We start from the raw sequence: 15332 nt of genomic DNA on the forward strand, positions 1-15332 counted from the left end.
AGGGATGAAAGGTACTCACTTCGGGTATCCTTTGCTGTAGAATGGTGGTTGGAGTATGCCAGCGGGAATCACTGCAAGAAGAACATGACCCATATTTAAATTATCTCCTTTGTCTTAGTGAAAGTTTTTGATTATTGGTTAATGCCACACTTAGCAATATGACCACAACGAGTCATTTATCAGCAACATAAAGCCAAAACATCCGTATTTTCTCAGAAACTGAGTTATTTGTGGTTTTCAGGGGTCACTGTCCTTTTCCCCTGTGAAATAGAGATGCTGCACTGTGTAATTTGGAAATAAGATTCTGTCTTGGCTAAGAATATTAAAGCAACTCACTGATTTGATTTTTCGTTGAACTGTAGAAAGCGTTCACTACAACTGGAGTTGTTGACCATCTGATAAAGGAACAGAATCACTCTTCAGTATTAGAGACATTAAGACATCAACAAGATGGAGGACGGGAGTCACTCTTCAGTATTAGAGACATTAAATCATCAACAAGATGGAGGACGGGAGTCACTCTTCAGTATTAGAGACATTAAGACATCAACAAGATGGAGGACGGGAGTCACTCTTCAGTATTAGAGACATTAAGACATCAACAAGATGGAGGAAGGGAGTCACTCTTCAGTATTAGAGACATTAAGACATCAACAAGATGGAGGACGGGAGTCACTCTTCAGTATTAGAGACATTAAATCATCAACAAGATGGAGGACGGGAGTCACTCTTCAGTATTAGAGACATTAAAACATCAACAAGATGGAGGAAGGGAGTCACTCTTCAGTATTAGAGACATTAAAACATCAACAAGATGGAGGACGGGAGTCACTCTTCAGTATTAGAGACATTAAAACATCAACAAGATGGAGGACGGGAGTCACTCTTCAGTATTAGAGAGATTTAAACATCAACAAGATGGAGGAAGGGAGTCACTCTTCAGTATTAGAGACATTAAAACATCAACAAGATGGAGGACGGGAGTCACTCTTCAGTATTAGAGACATTAAAACATCAACAAGATGGAGGACGGGAGTCACTCTTCAGTATTAGAGACATTAAGACATCAACAAGATGGAGGAAGGGAGTCACTCTTCAGTATTAGAGACATTAAGACATCAACAAGATGGAGGACGGGAGTCACTTTTCAGTATTAGAGACATTAAATCATCAACAAGATGGAGGAAGGGTATATTTTTAGATGCAAGACGTGTAAAATCCAAAAATATTTCTGAGGGATTCTTTGACGAAGAACTTGAAATCATATGCGCATTGTGATTGGTTTGTCATATTTTCGCACGTAACATTCATCAATAGGGGGGACGAGTCTTCTTGCAGGTTACGGAAAGGGGCGAGTGGTGACCATTTGTTTTCTCAGACCACTAGTGACGTCATTACTCTAGACATGACAACAGCTTCAAATGACACATATGACGGGTTCTTACTGAGACTTGTCTACTGGTTCTCTGAGTTTTTTTATGTTGGTGAGTGCTCTGCTCTTGATGTTGGCCATCACATTCTCAAAGTAACGATCTTTGTAAAACTCCACCTGAAACAGACCAAAGGTAAGGACATTCATTTTACAAACAGTAAGATTATTTTTACAGCATAACATTTAACTGGTACTTTGTAATTGTCTTTGTTATACCACTCCTGAAATATGGGGTGGTAGGGTAGCCTAGTGATTAAAGCGTTTGCTTGTCAGGCCTAAGGCCTGGGTTCAAACTTTGTTATTCTTTTTTCTAATTTTGGTGTTAATCAACTATGCAATATGAATTTCACTTGGGATAATAAAGTCTTGTCTTATCTCACTCACTCACTCACTCACTCACTCGGGTAGCCCAGTGGTTAAAGCATTCGCTCGTCACGCCGAAGACCCAGGTTCGAATCCCGACATGGGTACAATGTGTAAAGCCCATTTCTGGTGTCCCCCGTCTCAAACAAAACTCACTCACTCATTCACTCACTCACTCCACTCACTCATGAAATGCAGTCAGTGTGGTTGTCACTCACTCACTCACTCACTCACTCACTAACTTTCTCACTCATGAAATGCAGTCAGTGTGGTTGTCACTCACTCACTAACTCTCTCACTCATGGAATGCAGTCAGTGTGGTTGTCACTCACTCACTCACTCATGGAATGCAGTCAGTGTGGTTGTCACTCACTCACTCACTCACTCATGGAATGCAGTCAGTGTGGTTGTCACTCACTCACTCACTCATGGAATGCAGTCAGTGTGGTTATCACACACTCACTCACTCACTCACTCACTCACTCACTCATGGAATGCAGTCAGTGTGATTGTCTGAGGAGCATACTGGGGATCAAGTGGTAACAATGTTGGAGCTGGTCGATATTACCATTGTATCTCTTGCTATCAATCACTGGTTTGCCTGACTCAGACTGACACAGGAAATTTAATTGAAAAAAAACTTTGAAGAAAATGATACATGAACAAACAGATATACCCTTTGCTATTTTTCCTAAAACACTTGTCAAGTATATTATTTTTGAGTCTATTTGTAATTATTCTGTGTATATATAAGATAGATACGCAATAAATCGAAAAGAACAATGACGAACAAAGTGTGGTTTATATCACAATAAATCATTGTTCTACCATGACGTTCTGGAGATTTGTACATTTTATAATAAAGAGGCTGTATATTATGCGGGGTGCTGGTGGACTGCATTACAAGTTACATTTGGCATTTTGGTATGCATCCCAAATTATAAATTATATAGGATAGGGTTGCCCGCTTTACAGCAGGAACCAATTTATCCATTCTGTTTTACAGCAGTTGGCTTAGTGTCCGCTTTACAGCGGATGGTCAGCTTGACAACAATAGTTGCCCTCGCTCATGGTTTGGCAATGGTTCTTGCCTGGCAGCGCTAGCTGCATAGCAACATGAGTTGCTTGGCAACGGTAGTTGCAGGGCAGCGGGCGCTACATTGGTAAGCAACATGGGCAGGGGTTAAGCTCATTTCTGCAGTCCACCAGTACCTCCACATCTGCGACCATTTCATCCAATAATATCTCTTGTCTTAATTTCCAGTTCCGCTATCATGCATGATAGCGGAGCCTGTTATAATGGAGCCATGTCCTTATATAAAGAGGCTGTATATTATGTTGATATCTCATATAAGAAGTAAACAACGAGTGAGAGTTGTTTATCCCACAGTAAAACATTGCAGGGGGAATGGGGGGCTGTTTAAATGTACGATTATCACCTCCCACTTATCGTATATTTCATAAATAGGATGCAATATTTGTGTCTACTAAAACCATGAGTAATGACTCTTACATCCACATATTCCAGGTCCAGTGCTGTGTCGTTCAGGATGAACTCTGGGTAGCCAATCTTCTCCGCAATAGCATCGGCCTGTAACAGGAAGTTGTACAATCTCATTAAAATCAGATCTTAGTTCTCGCTATCGCTAAACAAAGATCTGAGGACGTCCCATTCCAGGTCACATCAGAACGGAAAATTTAACACAGGGTATTTCGAACAACAGTTAAGGGCTTTACGACTGAATCCATACAATCTAGGCCATCTATTAGCCATTCAACAATGTTCTTTTGTTCTGTTTCAAAATTTTAATCAAGATATTTATCAAAATTTGTCTCAAAGCGTAGATGCCAGTTTGAAACTAGTGCCATAAGGCACAAGAAAGCTGCCTTTTGATTGGCTAATGACGACTTCCTGTCCTTATGATTATCTTCCTTATGATTATCATGGTCCTGGGAGACGGGATAACATGCCTAGGAAGTTGAGGGGAGCTGATTGTGTGTCATACTCAAATATTGAGGCTGCTTCATGCTCATGTGGTCGGCTCGGGATTTTGGGGTTGATATAAACATTTAGAAACATAGTGGGTGTGTTAGTATAAGGCTTTAGATCAAATGTCACTCTTTATGTTTTATCTATAATGATAGTTGATAACCCGGTCAGGGGCCTAGTAGACATATAGACAAAAGAATACTGCACAGGGAGAAGAGAACACAATTATTTAATGCAAAGCACCTGTGATGTCATGAAATATTCACTATTCGATTTGCCACTCCCTCCCAGTAATTCCTGGTGAGAATAAACCCCCAGTACCCAGTATGTATCACCAGGAGGGGATTCCAGGTGACAACAGGTCCCCAGCAACCCAAGCTTGTCGTACCATGCGACTAAATCAGGGGTGGTTAGACTACGGCATGGTTGATGCTGTGTCCTGGTACCCTGGATGGCGTCAACTTTTCCTCAAATATTCAATCACTACTTTGTATGGTCCAGACTTGATTATTTACAAGTCGCAGTCATGTTGCTGGGTTATTGCTGGGGATTTAAGCAACAAACAAACAAACAAACAAACTGGATATTATGTGGTTACACTGGTCCAGCCTTGAATATTTGCACACCATTGTGATATAGCTAAGGACTCCCTATTCATTTTGAACACTGACATTGCTTTACACAAACAGAGGGCGAGAAAAGACCATTGCTCAGCCCAGTCTCTCACCTTCTCGCGAGCGACGACGCGGGTTGTTTCATCCATCCAATCAGCCGCCTCCAGCACGTGGTAAAAGGAGTACCGGATATTGTGGATCATCTCCAGAGCCTGGATAAAATAGGAAGGAATAAATTACAAGAGCTCCTAATGTAGTAATGAAAAACTTGCAGGGAATTCCATAGCATTTGACGAGCTAACTAGGGCTGGGACAGGTAACTCAGGCACTCGGACCAGGTGGGTCATGAGTAGGACCCGGGTACCCACAGTACTACCCGGACCTGTGGTTAGTCACGTGATATATTGTTTTATAACAATAACTCTAAATGTCCATGGTTACTCTAGATCTACATGTCGCTAATGTTCATATTCTTTATGACATTGAGTATAGCTTCAGACAACTTCAGTTCATGCATGACCAGATACACGTATCTAAATAGTTTTTGCCTAAATGAGTGAGTGAGTGAGTTGGGTTTAATGCCGCTTTTAACAGTATTCCAGTTATATCACTGCGTGTCAGCTTAATGTGGGAGGAAAGCCCGAAGTGATGCATGTCTCAGACGTTTACCACTTTGGTGAAACCCACGAGCATGGGTATGGTGCTGACAAACCTAGAAACATAATCGGGGCGAACCAGGATTCGAACCCACAATCATAGGTTTCTGGCGTGCCCAAGGGACGCAACTCTGTACAGGGAATCGGGGCGCCTTAGACGACTGGGCCACCCGTGCCCCCTTTCCCATTCTGACATTTTGTCCCGAAGTCTTGAGACCCACACTGGGTACCCGGGTAGGTTAGGGTAATAGGGGGTCAGGTACCCGGGTAGTTAGAGTAGATTCATCCCAGCCCTATAGCTAACCAACACATTTTGTTTGCATTATGTTTCCATAAACCCAAAAACCTTTAAGCCACACCCACTTATGTACGATTGTTTCCTGATTGGCTAATAATAGAATGGGTGCGTATTGTGTCACATTATTGTTCCAAACCAGGTCACTAATTTTGTGTTGTTGTCTTTAGTGTTTTTGTGTTTATGATTAAATGAGCAGTCTTTGAAGTTATTATGGAGATGTATTCATTTTATAATTATATAACATGGATTTACAGTGTGCTCTTTGCTTTTTACATTTATAAACCATAAACACAAACAATTGTTGAAGCCAGTATTCATTCTACAGTAAGTAAAGCAAATTGATTTGGAGTGTAAAAAATGGTCTGCATATGCACTTTCACTGTGCTTATGGGAAATGTCATGATGGGAAATCTGAAACACAGAGATTACCTGAATGATATGAACGATTGAAAGGCACAGTCGTCAGTAATCAGGTATTTTGCCTTCAAGCAAAATTTAACAATTGTTGAAGCCAATATTCATTCCTATATAGCAAGTGTCTGAAAATTCAGACCTTTCTGCCAATAAGTGTGCAAAGAAAACAAGAAACATTCGTAAGGCATGAAGTCAAGCTTTTCTTCAACTGTCAATTAAACTTCTAGGTTTGTCAGCACCATACCTGTGCTCATGGGTTTCGCCGAAGTGGTAAACGTCTGAAACCTGCATCACTTCGGGCTTTCCTTCCACATTAAGCTGACATGCCGGGATATAACAGGAATACTGTTAAAAGCGGCGTTAAACCCAACTCACTCACTCACTCATTTCCACTTACTATACTTTTGGCATCTTCATCAAAATGTTTCTCTACAAAGAGTCTGCCCACAGCGTTGCCCATGTTGTCGTTAACGTAGGTGGCACAGTCACGCCATCTTGCTCTTTCTGTCTCTGAACCCAGAATTTTCTGAAACAAGGTACTTTGAGAACTTACAATGAAGACGGCATGCAACAATATAGCGATACATCGGTTTATTGCAATACATTTTTGGCCTAGAACATTTTTTTTTATTGAATGCCCATCCAGCTCATGTAGAATAGGAACAAGGTACAAACATATTCTTTATTGAGTCTGACCAGACAATGCAGTGATTGACATGATGAGCATCGATCCTCGCAATTGGGATACGATGACGTGGATCAACCAAGTCAGCGAGCCTGACCACCTGATCCCATTCATCGCCTCTTAAGACAAGCATAGTCGCCTTTTACGGCAAGCATGGGTTGCTGAAGACCTATTCTGCCCGTGATCTTCATGGGTCAGATTACTGAGCGATACTAGAAGACTGACTGACCTTGTAGTAATCTTTACGGACGTTCCTGTACTTGTCCGGCAGGTTGGTGACCCTGTTCATCATGATACGCCACACCAGATAGTTGAAGATCACTCTGAAACATGACCATTGTCTATACTAACATCTGGCCACCTCCGTGGTCTAGTGGTAGAGCGTCTGCTCGGAGAGCGGAAGTTTGGGGTTCGATCCCCAGCCGCGTCATACCAAAAGATGTTAAAAGATGGTACTTGTTGTTACCCTGTCTGGTGCTCGGCATTAAGGGGCTGAAACAAGGACTGGTCGGCTCAGAGTCAGTATACTGTGTCTGAGTGGGATATTCATGTTAAACTGTGGCATGGTATCTCAGTGTGCTATCACTATAAATCGGTATCAGTCCGGACTAGTACAAGCAGCCACACACACACACGTGCATGCACGTTGCTATGTAGTTGCAATAATCTTGGATGTGAAGTTAAACCCAATTTCACCTCACCTCATCAATACTAACATCTAACTCTTCTTAGAATCATTCTGATCTCAGTTATGATGGGTTGAACACAGATGTACATGATAATTTAAGTCTGTGGTTGCACTGGATGCACTGGATATTTTTTATTCCTTTCCAGCAAATGTTTTCCATAATGCCTTGTTATAAATGAAAGCATTGGCTGAGAAATTTTCCGTCCAATCACAGGACCAGAGGAAGTATGTTAGCAGTCAATGTTTCAGGGTATTGCTGGGCAATGTTTCAGGGTATTGCTGGGCAATGTTTCAGGGTATTACTAGGCAATGTTTCAGGGTATTGCTGGGCAATGTTTCAGGGTATTACTGGGCAATGTTTCAGGGTATTGCTAGGCAATGTGTCAGGGTATTGCTGGGCAGTGTTTCAGGGTATTGCTAGGCAATGTTTCAGGGTATTGCTGGGCAGTGTTTTAGGGTATTGCTGGGCAATGTGTCAGGGTATTACTAGGCAATGTTTCAGGGTATTGCTGGGCAATGTTTCAGGGTATTGCTGGGCAATGTTTCAGGGTATTGCTGGGCAATGTTTCAGGGTATTGCTAGGCAATGTGTCAGGGTATTGCTGGGCAGTGTTTCAGGGTATTGCTGGGCAATGTTTCAGGGTATTGCTGGGCAGTGTTTCAGGGTATTGCTGGGCAATGTGTCAGGGTATTGCTGGGCAATGTTTCAGGGTATTGCTAGGCAATGTTTCAGGGTATTGAAGAATGGGGGTCATTGTCATAATCCTTGTATTAGAAATTGAAAATTGTTAGTTGTTTAGTGCTGCGCTCAGCAAAATTCCAGCTATGTGATGGCTGTAAGTAATTGAGTCTGGACCAGTCAATCCAGCAAACAATGTCATGTGCATCAAATCAGTGTTCCCGTTTACCGGTAATTACCAGTATTTTACCGGTAAAATTAGGCTTGGACTGGTAATTCATGTGACTGCCAGTCCCAGTGAACCGGCAAATATAGTATCTTATAAATCTTTGTTGTTGAACAAAACATCGGCAATATTCATATAAGTATATTTTTCGAATTGTCAGTTACCATTAGGGTTTCCCCTTGTCTATTTTTAGTGCAAGGAAATAACATTTCGGTTTTCTTTGAGGTTAAATATATATATATTTGAAGTGACTTAGTCTCAAAATTTAAAAAAAAAGAGAAAATTGTGAATGACATGTAGATCTGACTAAGTTACTTCAGGGATGATGTCAATATTGAACATGCTGTTAAAAGAATTATAATTTTCACATGTTTTTTTATTTGTTGAAAGTTCAGATTGACAAAATAAGGGGGACTGACAGTTTCAAAAGCCAGCGGGAACACTGAATCAAACCACACTGATGGGTTGCGATGGCACGTACGCCATCATCAAATCATGGAGCCACCATAAGATACCAGGTAGGTTCCTTGGGTCCGAACAAGAATCCCCATGGAGTTTTGAAAATTGACAGGATCCTTTCCTTTCTAACACAGGAGAATATCTGACCTCACTGTAATATTCTTACGCTTTATGAATGATTCGTAGCACTTGAACTAGCCCTGGGCTGTTGCTGCCTCCGACGAATAAATAATGAGTGTGTTCGGTCTTGTATTTGTTGCCATACATACAGGGGTGGTACATCCGGTAAAACAGGGGGTCCCGACGGCTAGGTCGCCAAGGGAGATTACTCTAATATGTTACACGCCATCACAGCCGCTAATAGCATAATGAAGTATGATAACAGTACACTCACCTCTTGTCCCATCGGTGCAGAATTTTGACCATGTTCTCGAGGTAGTCAGGGGCGTACACTACGACCTCTTCTACTGCGTCGATAGCGATGTTGACGTGACCAAATATCACTGACAAGTACCTTAACCAGTCAAACTGAAATACAGTAAATAATTCATTACATATGATGAAAGCAATTTAATCCTGGCTTTTAATCAGCTGTAGTTTGGCAATATATGTTTGTGTGTGGCATACGTGAATCTGGGTAAATTAGGGATACAGAAGTTTGGGCCTTTGAGGCTATAAAGAATAATAGTCTTGGTTCTCTGCCACCTGTTTCATTTTTTTTTCCATTTTAAAAAAAAAAAAATAATCTAAATACTTAAAACAATGAGATCCAATATAGCACACAGTTACTTCCCTTTACATGCACGCTGCTTTACTGCACATCTCGTGTTATAGTCATGGCGGCAATAGGAGTTTGTATGCTTGTTTATGTAGGGAGGCCCTTTCCCAGGTTGATGGTACACAACTGTTTATTTGGTTACATACTAGTTTGAACAAGCCAAAAAAAAAAACACCGCCCGCCAGCTTGAACTATATTTTCAAAAGTCATTGCCTGACCAATTCTTAATTTTTTAGCCTAATATGTTCCAAAAGGGGTTTTATCATGATATATGTCATATCATCTCAGCCGGGACATATGACCCTGAGTACAGAAATGTTTTTGTTGCATTATACTGTGAACACTTGCTTGATATCGGTGTTAGAACCTACACCAAAACGTTGCTCCTAATTGTAATACAGAAGTTGTTCATCCATAAATCTTATCCTTACTTACTGATCATATTTCTTGGTTTGTCAGCCTATACACATGGACGTCTAAGACCTGCATCACTTCAGACTTTCCTTCCACGTCAACTTCATATGCTGTGATATAACTGGCAATGGCGAATCCAGGATTTTTAAAAGGGAGGGGTCCAAAATATCAAAATCCTCTCTCAGAACATTTTCATGCCTACAGCATACTACGTTTGGTTTTCAAATGGGGAGGTCCGAACCCCCTGGACCCCCACTCTGGATCAGCCTATGCCAACTCACTCACTCACTCACTCCTTCACTCACTCCTTCACTCCTTCACTCACTCACTCACTCACTCACCCACCCACTCACCGATGCACTCAACTCACTCACTCACTCACTCACCGATGCACTCAACTCACTCACTCACTCACTCACTCACTCACTCACTCACTCATGTGGCCTACCCCAGGGACTCTCCGTTGAAGTTCAGCAATTGTCATCCTGTTGTACAGCTGTTCGTTGTCACGGCGCTGGTCCTGGGGTATCGTAATCTGAAAGTATCAGTCAACAATGATTATTTCCAAAAGACATAATGTATTTGTCATTCTTCATACCAAATCTATATTCTGTAAATATTCTGTACATAGTGAAATTGTACATGTATATACAGTTAACTACGTTTATAACCTACACGCTTATAACCATTAGACGGATATAACAAACTGCTTTTTGGTCCTGTCTATTTGCTGTATATATGCTGTATAATTCCCTTGAGTTCGTTATACTTGATATGTATCTGCCTGGAGTGGGAACAGTCGGGGTTCAATCCCCAACTGTGTCGTATCAAAGATGTTAAATGATGGTACTTGTAGTTACCCTGCCTGGTCGGCTTGGAGTCAGTATATTGTGTCTGAGTGTGGTTTTCATGTTAAACTGCGGCATGGTATCTCAGTGGGCTACCTCATAAAATCGGCATCAGTCTGGACTAGTACAAGGAGCCACACACATGTGCCGGTACGTCGCTATTAGGGCTTGGACGATACACCAACTCTGCGATCCGATACGTAACGCAATACCTTGTTCACGATCCGATATGTATCACGATACCTTGTTCACGATCCGATTCGTATCACGATCCCTTGTTCATGATCCGATACGTATCAAGATACCTTGTCCACGATCCGATACGTATCATGATACCTTGTTCACGATCCGATACGTATCAAGATACCTTGTTCACGATCCGATACGTATCAAGATACCTTGTTCACGATCTGATACGTATCACCATACCTTGTTCACGATCCGATACGTATCATGATACCTTGTTTATGATCCGATACGTATCACGTTACCTTGTTCATGATCCGATACGTATCATGCTACTTGCATGATCTGTGGCCCCTAAGCCATCCTTTTCATAGTCAAATACCTGGCACACTGATGATTTACAGTTAGCAGTAGGGTACCCGGGTCCTACTCAGTACCCACCCGACCCGGGTACCCGAGTTACCTGTCCCAGCCCTAGTTAGCTGTGTCAAGTATGGATGAAAATATTTACTTTTTCACCACTTAATTTCACTACTAATTAGTGTTTTGTGTAACAGCCAATTAAAGTAAACATTTAAGGTATGAATCAACATTTTGTACTTAGTGTGAGACTGTGATCAATACTTGTATCGTGAAGTAAAATATCACGATCCACCGATGCACTGGTATATCATCCCACCACTAGTCGCAAAATATATTTTGAATGTGATGTTAGACGCGTCTCACCTAACCTCAGAACAAGCTGCCATGGCTTTACAGTTGCACTCACTCATATTGCTACACTTACCGAAAGCAGAAAAAATATCTTAAAGCAATTATGAAACTTCAGGGACAAAAGCAGGGAAATGCTTGATCAATTAATTTCAATCTAAACAAAAGAATTGGTAATTTCATGTAACAAATATGAACAAGTGAACATTTTAGTGCCCAATTCATCAACAATCTTTGATCCAAATGTGAAAAAAACAACCAAGAACTTCTGTGCACTTACATTAGCTAGTTCTGTTTCAAAATCTATGATTTTGGAGATATCACTCTCAGCAATTGTCTCGTTAGCTCCAAACATGATGGCCACATCTCGAGCGTACTTCTCGTACGCCAACACGGAAGAGTCGTCCCGGCCTTTCAAGTAGTAGTCCCGAGACGGCATGCCAAGGTCAGGCTGGTCCAGCTGAAACAGGAGGCTGGGATGAGCATATACCACACGAGTTTGGATTGGGAGAATTCATACCATGATTCTGCCTATGTAAACAGAAGGACGTATCTCTAGTGAATGAGTGAGTGAGTGTGGGTTTACACTGCTTTTAGCAATATTCCAGCAATATCATGGCGGGGGATACCAGAAATGGGCTTCAGACTTTGTACCCATGTCGGGAATCAAACCCGGGTCTTCGGCGGGACGAGCGAACGCTTTAAACACAAGGCTACCCGACCGCCCCTCAAATGAATGAGGTCTTTAAAAGAAACCATGATCCTACATTTGTCATCAGAATGAGGTCTTTAAGTCATAAAGCAACATTGTATAACCTGTAAAGTTACAATAAGGTGACCGCCTCTGTGGTCTAATGGTAGAGCGTTCGCCCAGAGAGCGGAAGGTCCGGGGTTCAATCCCCAGCCGCGTCATACCAAAAGATGTTAAAAGATGGTACTTGGTGTTACCCTGTCTGGCGCTCGGCATTAAGGGGCTAAAACAAGGACTGGTCGGCTCGGAGTCAGTATACTGTGTCTGAGTGGGGTATTCATGTTAAACTGCTGCATGGTATCTCAGTGTGCTAGCACAATAAATCGGTATCAGTCCGGACTAGTACAAGCAGCCACACACATACACGTGCATGCACGTTGCTATATAAGTGCAATAATCTTGGACGCGACGTTAAACCCCATTTCACCTCACCTCACAATAAGGCTGAAATGTTGCCAGTGTGACTTTAAATTTTAACTCAATTATGTCTCCATATTTATACTGTAATACAAAACAAAAAAATGAAACAATTGTTTGAAGCACTCATAAAATATTTTGTTTTGACTTCATTCCCGTTCCCTTTCATTAGTTTGTTTGAGGCCACACTCAGCAATATTCCATCTAAATGATGGGGCCCTGTGAATAATCCATTCTGGGCAAGACAATCCAGTGATTGATTATTGATGTGAGCAACAATCCATGATGTTTGGGTGTCTGTGCCTCACCCCCAATTTATTATTTGGCATCTTACCCCGATGTAAGACTACTGCAACACTTACAGTAACCACAGATATTTAAATTAAATTTTTTATCTTCAACTACAACTTTTGACTAAAAAAAACAACATTTTAAAATGTAAGTTCTTTCCTTTCATCAATAAACCTCACTAAAAATGTTCCTCCCATATTAAGCTGACACGCCGTGATATAACTGGAATACTGTTAAAAGCGGCGTTAAACCCAACTCACTCACTCACTCACTAAAAATGTTTAGGAGCCTTTAACAACAGGTCTCCTTCATTCACTTTGTAATCATATGCCTGTGGGGCGGTCGGGTAGTCTAGTGGTTAAAGCGTTTGATCTTCATGCCGAAGACCCACGTGGGTACAATGTGTGAAGCCCATTTCTGTGGTATTGCTGGAATACTGCTAAGAGCGGTGTCAAATCAAACTCACTCACTCATATACCTGTATTCAGGTCCAATCAAAAAGTTTGAAATATCTTGAAATTATTCTGTTTGAAGTGACTTCTTGACTTTGCAGTAAGTATTTGCATCTGATAAGTCAATATAGATGCACAAATGCCATACTGCGGTAATCTGAAGGGGATCTAGATGAAGTCAAATTAAGAGAATATAACTGCACGAGAAAAAGGCATCCTTCCACTAACCCACTCACTCACTCACTCACTCACTCACTCACTCACCCACTCACCCACTCACTCACTCACTCACATCCCCACTCTCACTCACTCACTCACATCCCCACTCTCACTCACCCACGTCCCCACTCACTCACTCATCCACTCACTCACTCACTCACATCCCCACTCTCACTCACTCACTCACATCCCCACTCTCACTCACCCACGTCCCCACTCACTCACTCACCCACTCACTCACTCACTCACATCCCCACTCACTCACTCACCCACTCACTCACTCACTCACATCCCCACTCTCACTCACCCACTCACCCACTCACCCACTCACTCACTCACTCACATCCCCACTCTCACTCACCCACGTCCCCACTCACTCACTAACCCACTCACTCACTCACTCACTCACTCACTCACTCACTCACTCACTCCCTCACTCACTCACTCACTCCCTCACTCACTCACGTCCCCACTCTCACTCACCCACATCCCCACTCACTCACTCACTCACTCACTCACCCACTCATCCACACACCCACCCATCCGCCCATCCACCCATCCACTGACTCACTCACTCACCCACTCACTCACTCACTGACTCACTCACTCACCCATTCACACACCCACACAAATCCCACACTATAATCCCACACTATAATCTCACCTGTATGATATTGACTTTAGAGTTTTTGTCATCAGCACTGATCCACTGGTCTATGAGGACCTTGTTGTTGTAGAGGCGGAGTTTGAGGATCAGGTCCAGCATGTCATGGTCCTCCTCCTTCCACTCCGAGTCCAGCACGACGGGCCACCCTCCTAGCTCCGCCAGCAGCTGCTTCACCGGGCCCAAACCCTGAATATCTATCTGAGCTGAAACACAGTTAAAGGGGGACTACTCTCTTGGCTTCACCGGGCCCAAACCCTGAATATCTATCTGAGCTGAAACACAGTTAAAGGGGGACTACTCTCTTGGCTTCACCGGGCCCAAACCCTGAATATCTATCTGAGCTGAAACACAGTTAAAGGGTGACTACTCTCTTGGCTTCACCAGGCCCAAACCCTGAATATCTATCTGAGCTGAAACACACAGTTAGAGGGGAACTACTCTCTTGGCTTCACCGGGCCCAAACCCTGAATATCTATCTGAGCTGAAACACAGTTAAAGGGGGACTACTCTCTTGGCTTCACCGGGCCCAAACCCTGAATATCTATCTGAGCTGAAACACAGTTAAAGGGTGACTACTCTCTTGGCTTCACCGGGCCCAAACCCTGAATATCTATCTGAGCTGAAACACAGTTAAAGGGGGACTACTCTCTTGGCTTCACCGGGCCCAAACCCTGAATATCTATCTGAGCTGAAACACAGTTAAAGGGTGACTACTCTCTTGGCTTCACCGGGCCCAAACCCTGAATATCTATCTGAGCTGAAACACAGTTAAAGGGGGACTACTCTCTTGGCTTCACCGGGCCCAAACCCTGAATATCTATCTGAGCTGAAACACAGTTAAAGGGGGACTACTCTCTTGGCTTCACCGGGCCCAAACCCTGAATATCTATCTGAGCTGAAACACAGTTAAAGGGTGACTACTCTCTTGGCTTCACCAGGCCCAAACCCTGAATATCTATCTGAGCTGAAACACACAGTTAGAGGGGAACTACTCTCTTGGCTTCACCGGGCCCAAACCCTGAATATCTATCTGAGCTGAAACACAGTTAAAGGGGGACTACTCTCTTGGCTTCACCGGGCCCAAACCCTGAATAT

General features: G+C 42.6%; 1 protein-coding gene across 5 annotated transcripts in view; it reads right to left on the reverse strand.

Annotated features, from left to right (window-relative positions):
* Positions 1–15332, reverse strand: part of LOC139471395 (neprilysin-1-like) — a 173705-nt gene that overhangs the window by 16338 nt on the left and 142035 nt on the right. For all 5 annotated transcript variants that reach the window (XM_071253762.1, XM_071253759.1, XM_071253763.1 and 2 more), the window contains 11 exons: positions 14235–14440; positions 11721–11900; positions 10144–10230; positions 8898–9031; positions 6682–6775; positions 6165–6293; positions 4513–4611; positions 3309–3386; positions 1446–1549; positions 337–395; positions 20–71 (listed from right to left, as the gene is read on the reverse strand). In XM_071253762.1, the coding sequence (XP_071109863.1) occupies positions 20–71; positions 337–395; positions 1446–1549; positions 3309–3386; positions 4513–4611; positions 6165–6293; positions 6682–6775; positions 8898–9031; positions 10144–10230; positions 11721–11900; positions 14235–14440 (1222 nt within the window). The remainder of the gene's footprint in view (positions 1–19; positions 72–336; positions 396–1445; positions 1550–3308; positions 3387–4512; positions 4612–6164; positions 6294–6681; positions 6776–8897; positions 9032–10143; positions 10231–11720; positions 11901–14234; positions 14441–15332) is intronic.

This window comes from Haliotis cracherodii, unplaced genomic scaffold (assembly GCF_022045235.1).
Source record: "Haliotis cracherodii isolate W230 unplaced genomic scaffold, xgHalCrac1.p SCAF_22, whole genome shotgun sequence".
NCBI classification, from domain to species: domain Eukaryota; kingdom Metazoa; phylum Mollusca; class Gastropoda; order Lepetellida; family Haliotidae; genus Haliotis; species Haliotis cracherodii.